Source organism: Bubalus bubalis, chromosome 4, assembly GCF_019923935.1.
Source record: "Bubalus bubalis isolate 160015118507 breed Murrah chromosome 4, NDDB_SH_1, whole genome shotgun sequence".
Taxonomy (NCBI): Eukaryota; Metazoa; Chordata; class Mammalia; order Artiodactyla; family Bovidae; genus Bubalus; species Bubalus bubalis.
In genome coordinates, this window is record NC_059160.1 from 121,941,808 (window position 1) to 121,963,913 (window position 22,106).

The window sequence follows — 22,106 nt, forward strand, 5'->3', positions numbered from 1 at the left end:
ACCCCATGGCCTGCTCCTTTGTTTACGGAATTCTCCAGGCCAGAATACTGGAGTGCGTAGCTGCTCCTTTCTCCAGGGGATTTTCTGAACCCAGGTCTCCCGCAATGCAGGTGGATTCTCTGAGCCACCAGGGAAGCTGTAAGTACTTTCGTAAAGGGTCCCTTTGTCATTGCAATTTCCTTTTCTGCTATTTCATAATGTTTGAGCTGTGGGTTCCCTTAAATACAAACATTGAAAAGATAAGAATAGTTGACTTTTTTCCTCCTCCCATGAGATTAGATTTTTCACAGAATCCTAAATAATGAAGCAATTATGTAAATGCTGTTCAACAGAGCCAATTATCACACTATGTATGACCTAGGGACCTATGGGGGGAACTGCTCAGGTCATCTGCAAAGGCCAGCCTCACGGCTTCTCCTGATGTAACAAGTCCCAGGGCGCTGACAGCCTGTGGGCACAGGAGGGACAGCCTCCATGTAAGAGGCAGCAGGTATCACCCACTCCACGGCCTAGAGCTAAAGAGGGCAGGGGTCAAGCCCAGCCTCCAGAGCCCCACCCGGGGCCCCCAGTATGCCCACCTTGCTGCACGGGCGAGTAGGCATTGGTCAGGAAACGGAAGTGCCCCTTGTTGTACCAGCAGATCAGGGACATGCTCCCCTTCATCCGGATGCTGTGCTGGCCCCGGGCAGGTGGTGTGGCTGGGCTGCTTAGCATGGAGGGCGGCAGGCCGGTGCAGTCACTCTTCCTGGAGCTGAGCAGGCCACAGCAGTAGATCCCTGCAGGTACAGGGACCGCACAGCCTCAGGGCAGCTCCCCCGCTTCCCCAGGAGAGATGGGAAATTTGGGAGCTTTCATCCCAGATGTGCTGCCTCCCCCACACTTCTGTATGTATCTAAGATCACACGGAAGACCTAACGCAAGCAGAGCATCGGCAGTAAGACAGCAGTTCTCACGGCCACAGGGCTTGTGACCTGCCAGTACAGGGCTGAACCTGTGGACCCATTCTCCCATCAGCTTCTAAAACTTCTGAGCTCACGTGATGCACATGAACTTCAGGCTCTTGGTTGGGCGGGCAGAGACAGGCATCATTAAGCCCAAACCAGCTATGTACCCTACCCCTCTCACCAAGACTTGCCATCTGCAGGGCACTTCGGGAAGCTCTGCCTGTGTGCAGCCAAGTGAAAGGCAGATGGGGGAGTCATCACATGACACGTGCTTTGTGGGGGTGGTGAGTGGCGGAGTTTTCTGGGGGAAGAGCTTGAGCAGGGCCTCTGAACCCTAGAATGTTGCCTGCAGCAGGAGCCCTACAAGCAGAGACCAACTGAAATAAGGAGGCTTTTCCAAATTCTTCCAGGACTCGAGGTCTTTCCCGGTCCTCACTGCTCATGGGCCCCCCTGGGGAGCCATGGGGAAGCCCACTTCTCCCCATGCCCAGAGGAGACGTGAAGAGGCATTCTGACTAGAGACTGGGGAATGGTCTCCCCGATGTCATGGGCATGAATTCCTGGTCACCTTCTGTGGTGGAAGGACTCTGATGATCTCCTGTCCTTCCGCCTCCTCAGTCAGACCCTTGGGGGGTACACCCAGTCTTGCTGCCTAAGAGAAGAGGGCTCCCCACAGCTCCCATCTATGGGATCCAAATACCCAGACTGTGAGATTTACAAACAAGAATCTGTCTTCAAAACAAGAAGAGAATTTAGATGAATGAGGATAATGTTTAAAATTGCCCACCAGGCTTGATGAACACAACCACCCAAAGAGTAGCTGCATTTTTCTAACAGAAGAAGAGAATCTAGCAGTGCACAAGTTTATTTATGAAAATAGCAATTCTCATGTGAATATTGTTACAAAGCAGTCTCCATGTGCCCAGGAGGCTCAGCCAGGCTCCCGGCTATGACTTCAACCCTGGCTGCCTGTCAGAATTTCCTGGGGTCACCAGACCAGAGAACACAGAGTTCCTGAGGGTGGAGGCAGCCATCCATGGGCAACATGGAGACCACCTCGTCGCACATCAGGCATTGCAGGGGAAGCCCAGGAGGTCATATGAGAGGGTTCACAGCCTCAGATGCTTCTAACAGGTAACAAAATCTTTGCTCTTGGAAAAACTCAAATTCCATGTCTAATTATTTTTTTCCACTAAAAGATTCTCCTCCATCCTCTAGTTCCCTGAGCGGGGAGGGCCCTCATCTTCCCAGAACACGGGCCAATGGCCCAGGTCTCAGGGAAGCCTTTGGTGCCCCAACTCTGTACCTACCAGTCCCACCAGGCCCATGCTATGCGAGTGTCCTAACAATACCATGTGACCCTCAGTCCAGGTGACAAGGTGGTATGAGGCAGCCTCATACTGTTAGAGCAGTTCTGGGAACCCTGGGGGTTCCATGCCATGCCCGTGACACTCACACTGGGAGCTGAGCAGGCCAGTGGACATGGCAGCCCCAGTGCTCACCACATGCTCTTACATAGGGACACATGGCACTGGGTTCATGAGCATTAGGGCCAATTTTCTCCAACTTGACTTCCACGGCCCTGCTTCACAAAGTCTGATCTGTCCACACTGAATTCTCTCAACAATTAAACCCTGAGCCCTGCTGGAACCAGAGTAGTGTGGTACAGCCCAGGTCAGCAGAAGCAAAGCGCCCAGGGGCTGCCTCATCACAGTTGCTGAGGCCGCAGGTCGGCAGCTGTGGGCTCCCCATTACTTGAGAGGGTTTGGTTTTAAGGCCAGACTTCAGATCTGTTGCTAAGCAACAGGTCTGCAATTTCAGTCTCTGGAGGAGCTGAGTGGGGGCGTTCTAGGTTTTTCCTGAGTGGACGGAATATAAACCCCAAATGCAGGACCAAGTGAAGACAGATGCAGCCTGCCATGGGGCTCCCCGACTCAGCCGGGATCTGCTTCTATAGCCCCAATTCTTCCAGAGCCATGGAAGGCTTGCTCAATTTTTCAACAAATGAACCAGGCATTTTAGCACTGAGGGGAGCTAACACCTTTCTGAGGCCCACTGTGCAGCTGCCTGTATTAATCCACACAATTCTCTGTCCAACTGGAAGGGGTGACATTACAGTTCGCAGAATGCGGAATTCAGACTCCCTAAGAGCCTTAGGAGAAGCTGTGCCTTGATGCTGAGGATTTAATATTTGTGCCCCACTCCCAATTCCTACGTTGAAAACCTAATGCCTGAGGTGAGCTGATGGTATCTGGAAGTGGGCCTTCAGGAGGTGATTAGGTCAGGAGGGTGGAGCCCTCATGGATAGGATTGGTGCCCTTATTAAAGAGGCCCCACAGAGTTCCCTCACCCCTTTCCCCACGTGAGGACACAGGGAGAAGTCTGCAGTCTCATCTAGCCATGCCGGCACCCCGTCCTGGACGTCCAGCCTCTGCGATTGTGAGCAATAAGCCCATGTTGTCTATGAGCCACCCACTGTAGCACTTTGTTCTAGCAGCCCATAAAACGCTAGCAAAACTCCTTGGATGGCCTGGCCTCATCACAAAGGACACGAACAGGTGCACCCAGAAAACCTGTACCGACCTGTCCCCTAGACCACAAGCTTGAGACAGGTTTCTGTCCACATTTCCGGGGCAGGCAGCAGGCCCTCAGGCTCAGACCTCCTCGTCAGGCGTTCTGGGGGCCATGCTGCCCACAACACACCCGTACCCCCAGCCCCATCTCCGCACTTCTCCAGGGGGAGGGTCCTCATTCAACCCGGTCCCCACTTGACAAACCTTGCTTTTCAAACTCTTCAAACAGGGTCAGGCTGGTGATGCTGGGCCCAGTGAAGATGATGTAGTTCTTCCCGGCTGCGTTCCGGCACAGGCTCCTGGCCACCATGCTGTGCAGCTGGGGCTTGTTCTTCAGTGCATCCAGCCCATCAGGGCCACCGCCTTCCTTCAAGTGGACATAAATCTGCATCAGAAACACACAGGGGTCAGTGAGCTCACAGCAGGACCAGGCCGGGGTCCAATCATTCAGGAAGCACAGGCTTTTGCCACCAGGCCAGGAATGTGGGAAAGTAACCCCCTTTCAGGCCATCTGTTCCACAGCCCCCACTGGCCCCGTCATCTCGGTGATCCACAGAGACCGGTCACTTCCTGGCTGCCCTGCAGCCCAGTGCCTCAGCCCAAGACTGCAGTTTGGACCTGCCAGAGTAGAGAATGGAAAAGGTCAAATAGTTACAAGTAATGCATCTGGCCGCTGAGATCAAATGCAAACACATTCGCCTGTTCTGAAGCACAGAAGTCATGTTCACAGTAAACAGAAATAAAGGCTACTTCCCCTGTAAGAACGGATCTGTGTACTTTCTGTTTGCATACAGCTTTTTCATTTACAAAGCATGTCCACAGTTACCATAACCACTAGGTGGGCAGAAGGGGCAGCATTCACTTCATACTGCAAAGGGAGAGACGGGATTTAAAACCCATGTGACACCCCAGGACCAGCAAAGAGGATGTACTGGAATTCAGTTCAGTTCAGTTCAGTCGCTCAGTCATGTCCAACTCTTTGCAACCTCAACTGCAGCATGCCAGGCCTCCCTGTCCAACACCAACTCCCGGAGTCTACCCAAACCCATGTCCATTGTGTCGGTGATGCCATCCAACCATTTCATCCTCTGTCATCCCCTTCTCCTCCTGCCTCAATCTTTCCCAGCATCAGGGTCTTTTCAAATGAGTCAGCCCTTCACATCAGGTGGCAAAGTATTGGAGTTTCAGCTTCAAAATGAGTCCCTCCAGTGAACACCCAGGACTGATCTCCTTTAGGATGGACTGGTTGGATCTCCTTGCAGTCCGAGGGACTCTCAAGAGTCTTCTTCAACACCACAGTTCAAAAGCATCAATTCTTTGGAGCTCAGCTTTCTTTATAGTCCAACTTTCATGTCCGTACGTGACTACTAGAAAAACCATAGCCTTGACTAGACAGACCTTTGCTGGCAAACTAATGTCTCTGCATTTTAATATGCTGTCTAGGTTGGTCACAACTTTCCATCCAAGGAGTAAGCGTCTTTTAATTTCATGGCAGCAATCACCATCTGCAGTGATTTTGGAGCCCCCCAAAATAAAGTCAGCCACTGTTTCCACTATTTCCCCATCTATCTGCCATGAAGTGATAGGACCAGATGCCATGATCTTAGTTTTCGAATGTTGAGCTTTAAGCCAACTTTTTCACTCTCCTCTTTCACTTTCATCAAGAGGTTCTTTAGTTCTTCATTTTCTGCCATAAGGGTGGTGTCATCTGCATATCTGAGGTTATTGATATTTAGCCCAGCATCTTGATTCCAGCTTGTGCTTCCTCCAGTCCAGCATTTCTCATGATGTACTCTGCATATAAGTTAAATAAGCAGGGTGACGGTATACAGCTTTGACGTACTCCTTTTCCGATTTGGAGCCAGACTGTTGTCCCATGTCCAGTTCTAACTGTTGCTTCCTGACCTGCATACAAATTTCTCAAGAGGCAGATCAGGTGGTCTGGTATTCCCATCTCTTTCAGAATTTTCCACAGTTTATTGTGATCCACACAGTCAAAGGCTTTGGCATAGTCAATAAAGCAGAAATAGATTTTTTCTGGAACTCTCTTGCTTTTTCCATGATCCAGCGGATGTTGGCAATTTGATCTCTGGTTCCTCTGCCTTTTCTAAAACCAGCTTGAACATCTGGAAGTTCACGGTTCATGTATTGCTGAAGCCTGGCTTGGAGAATTTTGAGCATTACTTTACTAATGTGCGAAATTAGTGCAATTGTATGGTAGTTTGAGCATTCTTTGGCATTGCCTTTCTTTGGAACTGGAATGAAAACTGACCTTTTCCAGTCTGGTGGCCACTGCTGAGTTTTCCAAATTTGATGACATATTGAGTGCAGCACTTTCACAGCATCATCTTTCAGGATTTGGAATAGCTCAACTGGAATTCCATCACCTCCACTAGCTTTCTTCGTAGTGATGCTTCCTAAGGCCCACTTGACTTTACATTCCAGGATGTCCGGCTCTGGGTGAGTGTGAGTGATCACATCTTCATGATTATCTGGGTCCTGAAGATCTTTTTTGTACAGTTCTTTTGTGTATTCTTGCCACCTCTATTAATATCTTCTGCTTCTGTTAGGTCCATACCATTTCTGTTCTTTATTGAGCCCATCTTTGCATGAAATGTTCCCTTGGTAGCTCTAATTTTCTTGAAGAGATCTCTAGTCTTTCCCTTTCTATTGCTTCCTCTATTTCTTTGCATTGATTGCTGAGGAAGGCTTTCTTATCTCTCCTTGCTATTCTTTGGAACTCTGCATTCAAATGGGTATATCTTTCCTTTTCTCCCTTGCTTTTCACTTCTCCTCTTTTCACAGGTATTTGTAAGGCCTCTCCAGACAGCCATTTTACTTTTTTGCATTTCTTTTTCTTGGGGATGGTCTTGCTGCTTGTCTCCTGCACAATGTCACGAACCTCTGTCCATAGTTCATCAGGCACTCTGTCTATCAGATCTAGTCCCTTAAGTCTATTTCTCACTTCCACTGTATAGTCATAAGGGATTTGATTTAGGTCATACCTGAATGGTCTAGTGGTTTTCCCCACTTTCTTCAATTTAAGTCTGAACTTGGCAATAAGGAGTTCATGATCTGAGCCACAGTCCACTCCCAGTCTTGTTTTTGCTGACTGTATAGAGCTTTTCCATCTTTGGCTGCAAATTACTACACAATAATTACTGCTGGAATTACTACACAATAATTTTAAACCATGTCCCATGACCATCTTCTGAAGACATCATCTGAGACATAGATGCAGGGAAGTGGGAAGGGAGTTAAGAAGTGAGTGGTCCTCCCTGCAGTTGACTGAACTGTGAAGCATCACCACATGGGTATGAACTACTGTCCCCCTTTCTGAGTGCTCATGGTGCTCACCGTGCCTGTCACACAGCCCAGGGACCACAGCCAGCAGCCAATGGGCAGGGAGCCTCACTCTGACTACCCTCTGGGGCACAGAACTGCTGAACGCAGGCCTGGCCATGCAGACTGAGAACAGCCGAGATGGGGCACAGGGAGGACTGCTAGGTCCCTGGTGCTGCCCTTGGCCAAGTGACCACAGACGATCTCTTGCAAAATACAGCATCTGAAGTTCCTGACGTAAAGGAAGAGCACATGGTGTGGGTCTGACTTTAAGAGCAGCTCATCCTTGAGGAGTCATCAGGGAGGACTTGGCTTCCTCTCAGCCTTGGGGGTTCATGTGGCAGGACTTAACACTTCATTTTGGGGTCTTTATGCCTTTCCCACCTAGATTCCCTGAAGGAACCTCTGACAGACAGTAAGACACTGAGGTGAAGAAGCTAGTCATCTCTGCCAAGCATCATGTGTGGCTGTGGCTAAGCAAGGACATTTCCTCAGAACCTGTCTTCTTTCCTTCAGCAAAGCCCAATCCTGCAGCCACCGCCATAGGTTTCTGCACCAGTTCTGACTCACAGGATATCCTGACATAACCATGCTGGGCACTCTGTCCCCAAACCCACCTCGGTTCAGTCACTCAGTCATGTCCGACTCTTTGCGACCCCATGGACTGCAGCACGCCAGGCCTCCCTGTCCATCACCAACTTCCGGAGCCTACCCAAACCCATGTCCATTGAGTCGGTGATGCCATCAAACCATCTCATCCTACGTCATCCCCTTCTCCTTCCACCTTCAATCTTTCCCAGCATCAGGGTCTTTTCAAAGGAGTCATCTCTTTGCATCAGTTGGCCAAAGCACTGGAGTTTCAGCTTCAGCATCACTCCTTCCAATGAATATTCAGGACTGCTTTCTTTTAGGATGGACTGGGTGGATCTCCTTGCTGTCCAAGGGACTCTCAAGAGTCTTCTCCAACACCACAGTTCAAAAGCATCAATTCTTCAGCACTCACCTTTCTTTATAGACCAACTCTCACATCCATACATGACTACTGGAAAAACCAGAGCCTTGACTTTGTTGGCAAAGTAATGTCTCTGCTTTTTAATATGCTGTCTATGTTGGTCATAACTTTTCTTCCAAAGAGCAAGCATCTTTTAATTTCATGGCTGCAGTCACTGTCTACAGTGATTCTGGAGCCCCTCAAAAATAGTCTGTCACTATTTCTATTGTTTCCTCATCTACTTGCCATGAAGTGATGAGACCAGATGCCATGATCTTAGTTTTCTGAATGTTGAGCTTTAAGCCAACTTTTTCACTATCCTCTTTCACTTTCATCAAGAGGCTCTTTAGTTCTCTTTCTTCCATAAGGGTGGTATTATGCGCGTATCTGAGGTTTTTGATATTTCTCCCAGCAATCTTGATTCCAGCTTGTGATTCATCCAACTTAGCATTTCTCATGATGTACTCTGCATACAGGTTAAAAAAACAGGGTGACAATATATAGCCTTGATGTACTCATTTCCCGATTTGGAACCAGTCTGTTGTTCCATGTCCAGTTCTAACTGTTGCTTCCTGACATGCATATAGGTTTCTCAACAGGCAGGTCAGGTGGTCTGGTATTCCCATCTCTTTACGAATTTGCCACAGTTTGTTGTGATCCACACAGTCAAAGGCTTTGGCATAGTCAATAAAGCAGAAATAGATGTTTTTCTGAAACTCTCTTGCTTTTTACATGATCCAGCAGATATTGGCAATTTGATCTCTGGTTCCTCTGCCTTTTCTAAATCCAGCTTGAGCATCTGGAAGTTCACAGTTCACATACTGTTGAAGCCTGGCTTGGAGAATTTTGAGCATCACTTTAATAGTGTGTGAGATGAATGCAACTGTGCAGTAGTTTGAGCATTCTACCTCAGGACAGTAGTTTTGTCCCACATGTCCCTTGAAAGGAAACCTTCCACACACACACACCCAGGATTCTCAGCAGGGTATGGAAGGTGCAGTGCTGGAATCCCTCAGGCCCAACCCTGATGACACCCCAACTGGTTTCCAAAGTTCCCTGGAGAGATGGGGCAGTCCCTGGCACACTCTGCCTGAGGCAGGCAACATTTAACAGGATTAAATGCAAAATCCTGTAACTAAGCTAAAAAAATTAACTGCATCTAGTACGGGATGCAAGAAATATGACTCAGCAAGAATATTAAAACAAGCAAAATACTAAACACTTGGAGATGGATGACTGCAGGCCTCAAATACCATGATGGGCCTAAGCGAACGTATCTTGACTCCCATTAAAAACCAAGGTGGTGACCATCTCATTCTTCCCTGGTCACATCACAGTCGGTCCTCTGGGATGCCACACTTTCCAAGGTGTAAAGAGAAGGGTGGTGGTTGGCGATTAGTTTTCTAGGGCTGCCATAACAAAGAGCCACAGGGAGGAGCACAGAGGACTCCAAGAGTTCCTCTTTGGCTGCAGAGCTGTGTTGTGGAATGATGATTACAATCTTTCTAGGGCAGAACCAAGATGAATATAAACAAACAGGTGGAAAACAGATCTGCTTGAATCAGAGCCCTTACTAACACTCAGAGTTATTCAAGCACTGAATGGGTGGCCTCAGATATGCTCCAGGACAAGTCAGCAGCTGCTTGGAAGGTCTGAACTTCTCATGCAGGAGGTGTATGTCAGTGCCAAAGGATGGTTCAGAACCACACAGATGCCAGGTTCAGAAGCCCCAGTAAAGTAGACATAAGACATCACACCTCCTGATGAGCCCACAACCCTTGATTTATGAGAGGATGCCTGGAGTGGGCAGGGCTAAACGTGGCCATCAGGGCGACCAACACCAGCAGAATAAACTTACCCTGCTTAAGTCCTAACAGCAAAGGGAACATTGCTTCTCTCCTGAAGCTAATGATAACCTGGAAAGAATCACATCTTTCTCACCAGCAGCTTTCCCAGCTGAGGTACTGGGTGAGCCAGAGCCTTACAAACTTGTCTCCAGAAATAAAGTCAGTGTTTTGGAAGGCAGGTTATCCAGGTTCTCAGATGTGAGATACCTACCTGCCAATGTCACCCTCTGATTTCCAGACCTGACTTAGCCGCACAGACTAGTGTCCTCCCTTCCACCCCAACACTATCTCTGCCCTCTTTGGAAGTGTGGATGTTCTCGGGGTTGGGGGTGGGAAGGGTTGGCATGCAGAGGCTGTTGGCACACAGAGGCCCCAGGCCCTGTGGAGACAATGCTGGGAAGTGAACTGAGTGTCTGGCCAGGGAACAGCGGATCCCGCCAGCCCGAGGGGCTGGCCACTTCTGCTCATCACACGCACCAAGGCATGTCAGCAAGGAACTGAAGGTAAGGAGGATGTCCTCACTCAGACTCGCTTCTCAGGGCAGAAGGGGCCCTTGCCAGTACTCAGAGCTGCGTGATGTCACTGAGGTTGGGTCACAAAGTACCGCTCCGCTTCCTGTGCCATAGGCACAGCGATACGCGGCAGCGCCAGGGCAAACGCCACCAGCCTGCAAACAAGGCGGGGGCAGGGCTGTGTTGTGACTTTCATGGGCCTTTTTGCTCCCATGGGCCTCATCCTCAGTGAAAAAGTATTTAAAATTATATTTTACAATTGCAGTGGCATAATTTTATTAATATTATATATTAAAGCACTTTCTTCAACTTATAAGTTTTTATTTTTCTCCCCTTCTGATTTTGAGAGAAACAAAAGCATTGTCAGCCCATAAAATGTTATGGCCCTCAGCACTGGTCCTGCAGTGCTGCGGGCGGAGCCATCGGCCCGGGCGGTGGGGTGGAGGCAAGGAACAGATGAGGGACGCCTGAGCCCAGCTGTGACGGTGCTGAGTCTGAGGTGCGGAGGGCCCTCCAAACAGAAGCCACAGGAAGAGGAAGGTGTAAACTGGAGAAGGTCAGGGAGGGTTAGCATGTGTGGGTGAGCGGAGCTGAGCCAGGCTCCTGAGGTCACCAGCACTTGGGGGCCTCCCATGCAGGAGGCGCGCACAGAGACCTGCAGGGGAAGGAGGGCAAGGAAACCGACTGGGATGGGAGGGATCAGGAAAGTCTAACAGCCTGGCTGGAAAGCAGCGGCGGTCGTGGGGTGGGTACAGCCGGTGGACACTGCTGACTCCCCCGAGGTCATGGTGCTCAAGGCAGAACTAGAACAGAAATCAGTTTCTAACTACATATTACTTATATATATATGTATAAATATTATATATGGTTATATAAAAATATATATGTAGATTATATAAATTATTGTTTATATATATAAATATATAATTATTTATATAAATCCAGCCTAATAGATGATTTCTACTTTCACACACACACAGCTGTCCTCTCCTCACACAACTTATTTGATGTTTCTGGACAGATATACACACTCAAATTTAGATACATTATACTCTTACTCAGAGAAGGCAATGGCACCCCACTCCAGTACTCTTGCCTGGAAAATCCCATGGATGGAGGAGCCTGGTGGGCTGCAGTCCATGGGGTCGCAAAGAGTCGGACACGACTGAAGTGAGTTAGCAGCAGCAGCAGCAGCAGCATACTCTTGCTGCTTCTCACTGTGTAACGAGTCATCACAAGCCTAGTGGTTCACACAGCACCCACTTAAACCTGCTTCTGCAGGGCATGGTGAGATTCTGTTCAGGATACCACAGTCAGCGTTGCTGGCTACGTGTGCATGGTTCCCTGCTGGTATGAACTGGCAGAGGGGTCTCTCAGTCCCTAGAGGTCACTGCCCTCCCCTCCTGGGCCCCTTCCAGCCTCAAAGCTGGCAGCGGAGACCCTGCCTTGAGTTGAATCCCTCCTGTGCTTCCAACCTCTTTGCCAGGAAGAGGTTGCTCCTTTAAAGGCTCGCCTCTTTAGGTCAGGTCCACCTGGGATCATTTCCTTTCTAAAATCAACAGATTTAAGGCCACAGTTATATCCACAGAATCATATTCCCTCCACAGCAACACCCAGGTCAGCATCTGAGTGAAGCACCGGGTGAGGCACTCCACATGGGGGCAGGATCTGTGGGCACCTTCAAGGTCCGCCTCCACCCATGGGGCTCACTGCTCAACAGCTGCGTGCCTATGACCACGGGACCAAACACCATGGCTTATGAAGGGGACGCTCCCCCACCTCACTATTATTAATAAAAGCAGCAGAGTGGTGGTAACATCAACTTTTATTCCCTGGCAAACAGATTGATTTCAATGTACAAGGATGCACATAAACCAGCAGAGACTCTCCCTACCGAAACACCCCACACTGTGAGGGCTTGGGAGTGTTTATTACTGCTGGGAACTCTGCTACAGCATAGTCTTTCTGTGTGTGTGTGTGTGAGTGTGTGTACATATGCTGACTATATTCTTAAATGCTTCTTTTTATATATTGGAATTATAGATATTTTGAGATTTTTATGTTTTTGATGTTAAACACACAATCCAATTTAATCAAAAAAGAGAAACTAAACATAATCATAGAAGAAGCACCCCCATCAGAACTACCCAAGCATAGGCCCACGTGGAACTCGTCTGTTCCTGAGAGAATCCCCACCTTAGTCAGTGCTTATTAACATGCTGTGCATTAAGATCACGCCTGGAGGTGGCGACAGCCCCCACCTCCCCTGGAAATAACACACTTCTCCAGAAGCCATGACGCATGGTGGTATCACAGGACCGTCTCAGATGACTTAGCTTTTTTTGTCTACACAGGCAAGTCTGAACACTGGCAATTTCCCAGATTCCAGCCAGCCTCTTTCCAAGGAGTACTAAGCTGCTCCATCAGGAGAAGCGGGGAGGTGTGGGGTCAGATATCTCCCTTTTCCTATTAGGAAATGTGGAAGAAGACTGAGACTGAAAACTGGCATCAATGTGAGCCCAAGGAGGGTCTTGAACTGTGGCACTCAGTACTAGAAGATAATGAGTTTAAAGTGAATATAAAACAGGATCTATATTTAAATAAGTAACAAAAATAGTAATGTCAAAAGTCTCAGCTGAGGGGCAGGGTTTTCAATGAAATGTCAACTGGGCAGTCAAAAAGCCACAAAAGGACTCAACCTGCCTGACAAGTGCTACTGGGTCAGCTTGGTCCAGCTCCCGCTGGCCTGAGTTTGCTCTTAGCTGGTCTAAGATGTGAACCTGTATCCCTGAGTGGGATGAATGAAAAAAAATCATAACCTTATATGGATTCTTATACCTACCATACACCATTGCTCTGACTGGGGAAGATAGGCAACTGATTGTGTGCAAACTTGAGGGTCTCCCTTAAATAATCGTGTCAGACCCCAAGGAAGGCAGCACTGGGCACCACACACCTCCATACACTGCGCTGGGGGCTCCCAAAAGACAGTGCCCAGGACACAGCACTCATTTAGATGTCTAACTGCTGCCTCTCCAGCTTTTCATAAAGTTCTCGCTCTCCATCCACCTATGCGGAGAGCATCATAACACTAGAACAGTTCCCCCTGCAGGGAGAGGCACAGGACAGCTTCCATCATTGTGCAAAATGGAATCTGCAGTAGAGACTTTTACTATCTGAGCTACAGCTTGTTTGGCAAGTGTCTTTAGAATAGCAAAATGTATTTTTCAGTTGCCAAGCTTTTCACTTTTCCTTAAAAAAAAAGTTTTTCTGGCTCCTATGATTGCTAACTTTTTCATATACACATTTAGAAAGAGGGAAGAAAATTATTAATACACAGTATTACATTTTGTCCCATGATATTATCACTGATATGTATTTTTTATTGACATCATAACAGAAAGAATCTCAGGAAACCTAGGTTACAGTGGTAATACCTTGGGAGATGCCTGCACCACATATCTGGCTATCTTAGCCTTACTTCTGAAACACCCCAAGACCTCGTGAGACAGGACCTAGTTCATCACCACTTTTCCCAAAAAATCACTGGTTAGAGCTGTGATCACTGATGGTCTCAAGGGTCATGAAGATGTACTAGCTGAAAATTCCACTAAGCTGTCACTGGGCTTTGCTGGTCTTGACCACTGGTCCTACTTCTCCTGCAGAACAGAAGAGCATCGGGCTTCTCCACTGCTGGTGGGGGGGCATATCTGGGGATGGGGAAGTCAAGTGTTAGGGACTGTAACCCTTTGCTTAAACTTTTTATTAATTAATGATGCAGAGCAGGCGGAGGGTGTAATCCCAGAAATGAGGAAAGAGTACAAGAATGCAGCATTAACACACCTGGAAACCACGCAGAATGGGCAGGCACATGGAGATGGGAAGGGCTGTCACCTGTGGAGGGATGGCCACGCAGGAGAACCATCAAGTTAAAGGGTGCTCATTCACCACAAGAGGAATGGAGTCTGTCCAGGAGACTGGTGAGGGCACAGCCCTGGATTCAAGGAGCAAAGGCTCTGCCATTTACTGCCATTTACTGTGTGATTTGGGGAGAGTTAACTGCTCTGAGCCTTGGTTTCCTCATTTATAAAGATAATAATACTCTGTGTACCTTGCAAGGCTATTATCGTTATGTGCAAGTTACAAACACAGAAATGATCTTTTTTATGGCAAAGCTTCATATCTGTGCTGTAACCTCTAGACACACATGGCCATTTTAATTTAAATTAACTAAAAATTAAGAAAGATGAAGAATCCAATTCCTCAGTCGCAGTAGTCAAGCACTCAGTCTACATGAAAACAGGGGCTGCCAGGGTGGAGCAACAGACACAGGGCGTTTCATCATCATGGGAAGTTCTGCCGGACATGCGGACTCACACCCTCTTTGGCTCATCAGCCTGGTTTTCCAGCAAAATCTCTATGACATCACTTCACTGACAGTGTTCACCACCCGTGTTTGCTCGTGCTACCTTTCGCCATGGCCACGGCCAAGAAGGGCTCACGTGCTGAGACTGCTCTCTGCCCCGCCTTCTCCGGCTGCACCTGCAGCACTGCACACCCTGACAAGGCCTTTGCTTTTGTTTCAGCCCAAAGCTCAGCTCATAGGTGGTTCTGACTTTCAGAATGATGGACTGACGAGAAACTCTAACGCGAAAACATACACACATCCCATTGTTCACAGCAGCACTATTTACAACAGCTAACACATGGAAGCAACCTAACTACCCACTCACAGATGAATGGATAATGTGGTATACATATACAATGGGATATTGCTCAGTCATAAAAAAGAATGAAATAAGGCCATTTGCAGCAACATGGATGGACCTAGAAATTATCATACATATCACTTCTATGTGGAATCAAAAAATGTGATGCAAATGAACTTATTTACAAAACAGAAACAGATTTACAGACATAAACTTATGGTCACCAAAGGTGGGGAGAAGGATAAATTAGGAATTTGGGATTAGCAAACACTGCTGCTGCTGCTAAGTCGCTTCAGTCGTGTCCGACTCTGTGCGACCCCCTAGACAGCAGCCCACCAGGCTCCCCCGTCCCTGGGATTCTCCAGGCAAGAACACGAGTGGGTTGCCATTTCCTTCTCCAATGCGTGAAAGTGAAGAGTGAAAGTGAAGTCGCTAAGTCATGTCTGACTCTTAGTGACCCCATAGACTGTAGCCTTCTAGGCTCCTCCGTCCATGGGATTTTCCAGGCAAGAGTACGGGAGTGGGGTGCCATCGCCTTCTCTGAACAAACACTACTATATATAAAATAGATAAACAACAAGGACCTACTGTACAGCACATGGAACTACACTCAATATAATAAACCATAACTGAAAAGAATATGAAAAAGAATATATGCATATATTTAAATGAATCACTTTGTTGTTTACCTGAACTAACACAACTTTGCAAATCAACTCCATATCAGTAAAACAACAATGGACTGGAGGAGGGACAGGTGGGCTCTTTGTACCCTTCTGAATATAGTTCCTTGGGGAGAGGGCCAGGGTGTAATCTGATCCAGTTAGGGTCTGATTCACTTACATGGCACTTAATAATTTCTTTCTTGTCTCTGCTTCCCTATATGGTAAGGAAGACTGGGCAAACTAACCCATTCAACAGACTGAGGAAATATTAGTGCTAAGCCATGTGCTCATGGACACTGGGGTCTGTGACAGACGTACTGTGCCACAGCCAATCCCATCCTGGGACATAACCACATCTGACCTGCACCAGATTGAAACTGGCATCCCAGCCACTGCACAGTTAAACAGATGGGTAAATGTCCCGCCCAGTTTCTGACTCCACAAGCAAACTTCACTTGAGTTAATCAGTTTCATTCTGAGCCTCATTTTCCAAGTTAGTTTTAGGTCAGGAGTAACTCACTAGTACATAACATAATTAGAAGTTAAATAATAATTAAAAAAAAACAAACCTTCAGTACAAATTCCTCAAATTCTTTCAACATGAAGAGTCTGTCTCAAAACAAGGGCGATCAGTCATAACTGGTGTTAGAACATCAATAACACAACAAGGAAGCTGGGTAAGAACCAGACAGCCTGTGTGTAAATTTGGGGCCCCAATCTCTGGGTCACAGACCAGTACCTCCTGTCAGATCAGTGGTGCCATGAGATCAGAAATACATGCAAAATAAACATAATACACTTGAATCAACATGAAACCATCACCCCCACCCCTGGTCCCTGGAAAAATTATCTTCCATGAAATCAGTCCCTGGTACCAAAAAGGTTGGGGACCCCTGGGCTAAAAGAAGACTTCTCTCCCTGGGGACAGATCATGGCTCAGTGGTTGGAGGGTGGGCTCCAGGGTTGGGAAGGTGGGGTTTAAATTCCAGGTTTGCCCCTTGAGGCTGAGACTTCGGACGAGGCAGAAAACCTCTCTGGGCCCTGGTTTCTCACCATGAAATAGGGGCAGGTGGTTATGAAAATGAGGAATGTATGTAGTGTGCCTGAGTGTTGGGCCTGGCTGGAGGCGAACACTCCACGTATGCAAACTGTCCTTTTCTGAACTGAAGCAGCTCATAAGCCACGGCTTAGACTGAAGGGAGGAGGGGCTTCCAGAGCTGCTGGTCCAGCCACACAAGGTGTGGGGCCCCTCGTGGATACTTCCAGGGGCCCCTGGACACACCTAGTGCTGTGTACTAGGGGCAGGCAGCAGGGTCCACCAGCCTGAGGTCTCAGTTTTGATTTCTGGCTTCTGAAGTTTACTCCTCCAGGGCAGGTGCACTCAATGAGTGAGAGACCGTGTTTGTCCAGAATGGTTCTACCAACTGGGCACCCCGCACCCGACCCTCCAGAGACTGGCCCCTGATAAAGCTCCACGTGGGGCCCCCATGCTCAGCCACACCCACCTCTGCCAGCTGCCCTTCCCCTCACTGCCTCCCTCGAAAGGGACCCTGAGTCTCAACTGTCGACCCAGGAGGCCTAGCTCAACACATTCAAATGGGAGAACTTGGCCTTTTTGATCATATCAGTTTTTGGTTTTGTTTTTTTTAATTAGGAGACTCTTTTCTTTTCTCCCCAAAGAGTCTCAGGGCTAAACAAATCCCCATAGGTGAGCACAGCATTAACTACACGGTGGGTTGGTTTTTCCCACCGTGTTCTCAATCTTTCTGACACTACAGATAGAACAATAGTCTCTACGGAGATGGTCTCCTTTTGCACCCACAGAAGGGACACAAGGCTTCCAAGACAAGTGACCTCAGTGTCCCAGACTGAGGACCCCAGCCACCTGTTGACATGACTCCCCTGAACTGGATATGCACCCTTCTGTATAAACCTCTCCTTTCACCCTCACTCAGCTCACTGGGAGTGCAGACAAAGGCACAGGCAGGGGCCTGCTGGGCCAGGCAGCTCCCAGCAGGCCTGTGACACAAAGACACTCTCTGCAGTGCCCCACACGCCTCTGATCTGAAAATGGCAGCAGTTTTGCAAAAAGAAGGCATCACCTGCGGGCTCAGAGCACAGAGCACTTGTGCCTAGGGAGCAAGACCATCTCAGTATTGTCCGAGCCTCATGTCACAAATGATTTCCCGCATGCTTGTTCCACTGCTGTCAAAACATGGAGTCACAAAGTCTAAAGCTCCTCCGTGGGATCTGTGACGAGTACCCCAGGGTGTGGGTGCCCCAGAGGATGAAGGGCTTCCACCAGCCTTGAGGATTGTTCGCTGTGGACAGAAATACACTGTGGGTCACCTCGTTTTCCTGAAATGGACACTTCGAAGGCATGGAAATCCTCTTAGTGGGTGTCAGAGACGTCAGCCGTGTTTCAGATGCTGCATTCACACACCCTGGCCCCCAGCGGGGTTGTGGGGTGCCTCCTCCTCCTCCTCTGAGGGGCTCCTGGGAACAGTGCCCACAGCATAGGGAGCCAGCCAGCACCTGAGCTCACATTCCTGCCCCCACCCATCAACCTTGCAATTTGGGATAAAAGACTCAGTCCCTTAAGTGTTCTCAGGTGTAAATAAGGACAGAAAGATACTGGTCAAGGCTGCATCCTGCTTGGAGGCCGTGCTCAGGGCTGGCCTGCAGTGAGTAACCCTGGCTCCTGCCTGTCCCTTCAGTGTCTGCCCTCGTGGTCTGCCCTCCCATTAGGGCACCACATGCCCTGGTCTCTGCGCCCCAGGAGCCGTTCTTAGCCCCACAGGTGCCCCCAACAGCCTCACACCCCTCCAGGGTTGCATCATTCACACTGTACTTAGGAATATTTTTTTAACTGATATTTTAAGCATAGCTGAATTACAATGTTGTGTTAATTTCTACTGTAGAGCAAAGTCACTCGGTTATACATACACACGCATTCCTTCCATTACAGTTTATCGCAGGATACTGAATATAGTTTCCTCTGCTACGCAGCAGGACCTTGCTGTTTATCCATCCTATAGCAGTTTACACCAGATAATCGCAAACTCCCAATCTTGCCCTTCCCTACCCTTCTCCCCCTTGGCAGCCACAAGTCTGTCTCTGTGCTGTGAGTTCATTTCTGTTTCATAGGTAAGTTTATCTGTATCATGTTTTAGATTCCACATGTAAGCAATATCATATATTTGTCTTTCTCCGTCTGGCTTACTTCACTTAGTATGATCATCTCTAGGTCCATCTATGTTGCTGCAAATGGCATTATTTCATTCCTTTTTCTAGCTGTGTAGTATTCCATTGCCTTTATTCCTCATGAATATTTTTCATCTTCTGCCCCCTCCTACGAGAGAGGCCATGAGGGTTCCATTCACCTCCAGGCCTTCAGTGCCCAGCACAACACTAATCCCATAAAGTGTGGTTAGACAACAATCTGCACTTACGTTTTCCTTCATAGAGGTCTTGTTTTCCTGTCTATCTTGTAAGCTTTTTGATAACAGGGATGTCTTTGACTTTAGAAGAAAAAAAGAGCTGGCAAACCCCTTAGGCTCTAGAGAGGCAAGGTTCAAGAAGCAGTCATGGTCCCTGCTCTCCGCAAGTTCAGAATCCAGGAGACCTGAGACACACACAGGCCGTGTGAGTCAGTGGCTAGCAGAAATCCCTCTGCAGTGCAAATGATAGGATGGAGACAAAGATATATTGAGAGAGTCCTATCCATCTAACAAGAGATATAGGTATTTATTTCAAGAAACTGATTGTTTGATTATGGAGGTTTGTTAAGTCCAAAATCTCAGGACAGCCTGGCAGGCTGGAGACCCAGGTTAGAGTTGCAGTTCACATCCAAGGCCGTCTTGCTGGCAAAATTTCCTCTCCTTTCTATTTAGGCCTTCAACTGATTCGATGAGGCCCACCCACACGATGGAGAGCAATCTGCTTTACTCAAAGTCTACTGATCCAAATGTTAATCTCATCCGTAAATACCTCCACTGGGACATCCAAAATAGTTGTCTGACCAACTATCTGGGTACTGTGACCCAGCCAAATTGGCACAAAATTACCCATCACACCCTCTGAGCCCTGCTCATGCCAGAAGGTAAAACCAGACGGGCCAGGTTGGGAAAGAGAAGAGGAACAGGCACTCATGGGCATCCTGCAACACCAGCACTGTCTGAGTCTGACGCAGAGTTCCTGGGAACACTACAGGTGACCAAAAGCACTCCTCATGCATGGAATGAGGGTGATGGTGCTGGGACCAGGGGCCAAGTACATACACTGTCCCGGCCACTCACCTCCCGTTACTAGGAGTCCCACAGGCACAGCAGACAGAGCAGCCTGACGGGGGGAGTGTGACCAGTGCTGAACGTTCGGTGACCCCTCCCCCGAGCCGCAGCAGCATCCACGGAGCATCTGAAAGGTGCTTTGCGTGCAGGGAGTCCACTCTGTCTGTGTGACAGTGTATCGTTCCCTTACCAAGACAGGCGCTCCCAGCTGTTCTGGACGATGACGAAGTGCTGGAAATGGCTGGTGGTGATGGCTGCACAACGCGGTGAGTGCGCTTAACGCCACTTAATGGCCAACTTTATGTTATGTTATGTTATCACAGTAAAAAAAGATACGCTCCTTCAGAATAGGCCCACGTACACCTTACAAATTTCACCCTCCCCACTCACATGACAACTTGCCAGATTATCAGAAACCCAAAGGCCCACTCCTACAGCCAGCGGTCTCCATCACAGGGCAAAGTGGATGGCCTCACGTGGCTGCTCCTCAGCCCTGAGTGCTGCAGGCTGGCACCGTCACATGCTGATCTATTTTCCAGTGTTTGGTGCACGGTGAGACACCAAGGTAGACATCTTGGAGCCAAGCACTTTGCAGTGAGCAGGCCTTCAGTGCAAGTCTACAAATGTCAGATGGCGGAGCAGGCCCACCACGAGTCAGACCACATACAAGGCTTCTGGAAGGAGGGCTAGAGGGGATAGATGAGGCAGCACCACCTCACCAAGTGGGATAGCATCTCCATGAGGGTCTAAGTCTGTCTCTGAAGTGACCACACCTTCTCTGATGCCTTCTTTCTCCTGGGAACTTTTTACTCCCTGCCTCTTGCACTCCCAGAAGTGAAAGATATTAACTTGTTAATTTTCAGGATAATATAGTTAATTCCATCTCTTCTTCCACATACCTCCCTACAGTCTCTTCATGAGTTATATCACATAGGACTTTTAACCACTTTCATATGATTCCCCTTCAAATGAACTCAAGAGCAGTAGACATATAAGGTATTAAAAACACTGGGGTTCTTCTCGGCACTCTCCCTTTCCACAGCACTGTCTGGCTAGCTGTTCACTTCCCTCCTTACGCAGGTGCCCTGTTGGGATGTACTCACTCATCTGAGGGTTGGAGCTGACCTTTACTGGGACCACTTCTGAAATCACTGACCAATCTGGAAACTCTTCTCACTTAACCCTTGGTCTAGAATCTTTCAAGTGGAGCTAATCACCTGGACTTACCTCAAAAGCATGCCGTCCAGCCAGCACACCTTTCAGTCTTGGCTGAATGACACCATAAAGCCGAAGCCAGGCCTTGGCCTCCCCAGAAATACACCTGTAAATCCCCGTCCCTTCCAGGTATCAGCTGAGTCCATGACAGGTGAAAATAAGAAAGTTATATGGTCAGCTTTGTAGACCCTAACTGGCAGGCCCCAGGGTAGTTCTGTTATTGTGTAACAAACAACCACATTGCTCAGGGGCATGTGATACATGGTTCCACGTGGTTTCCCAACTCCGTGATCCAGCCTGGACATTTGCTCATGGTCAGGGTGGAGAGACCAGAGGAGAACCATGCACACCCTCTTTCTAGCCCCTTCGTGTACCATGTCTGCTGCATCCCATCAGCCAGCCTCGGATCTGCTACCAGTGAGAGGATAGCAGGGGGCAGAGGGCCATTTGGGCAGTAGGCTGGCCACAGGCTCTATAGGTTTAGCTGCTTGGATTCTCCAGTGGATAAAATCATTTAGAATAATTTATTTAACAAATTAAAATGAAGAAAACATGCTTGCATACATTACCCCATACATAATACTAAAAAAGATAAGAATCACAGAACTCTGCAGTGGAAGGGGCCTCACGGATTATGTTACCCCATCCCTTCACTCTACAGATAAGGACACTGATATCCAGGGCAACTGGGAGTCAGCTTAGTTCACACAGAAAACAGCAGAGCTGGGCCTCAGGACCTAGGAGGGGCCCCTGGACAGAGCAGCACTGAGCCACCTCATCTGGGAAACGTAGGGGGTGTAAGAACAGAGGAGATGCAAGTATGAAAGGCTCAAGGGGTGGGAGGCACCCCTTGCCCCTCGCACCACAGCTGGATCTTCCCAGGCTACTGCCTAACCAGAGTTAGGGCCTGGGGATCCAAGATAAGGGTCAGGATGCTGAAAAGACCACTGTCCCCAGGCCACGTGGGTCCTCTGCAGGCAGAGGTGTCCCTCCCTACTTTGCTGCCACCACAGGCACCT

The 22,106-nt window shown here is 48.5% G+C and overlaps 1 protein-coding gene across 2 annotated transcripts in view; it reads right to left on the bottom strand.

Moving 5' to 3' along the window:
• The window catches only part of PGBD5 (piggyBac transposable element derived 5), a 97,754-nt gene that overhangs the window by 12,158 nt on the left and 63,490 nt on the right, over positions 1-22,106 (bottom strand). For both annotated transcript variants that reach the window (XM_006055360.4, XM_044941985.2), the window contains exons 4-5: positions 3,722-3,902; positions 579-776 (exon numbers count right to left, since the gene is read on the bottom strand). In XM_006055360.4, the coding sequence (XP_006055422.2) occupies positions 579-776; positions 3,722-3,902 (379 nt within the window). The remainder of the gene's footprint in view (positions 1-578; positions 777-3,721; positions 3,903-22,106) is intronic.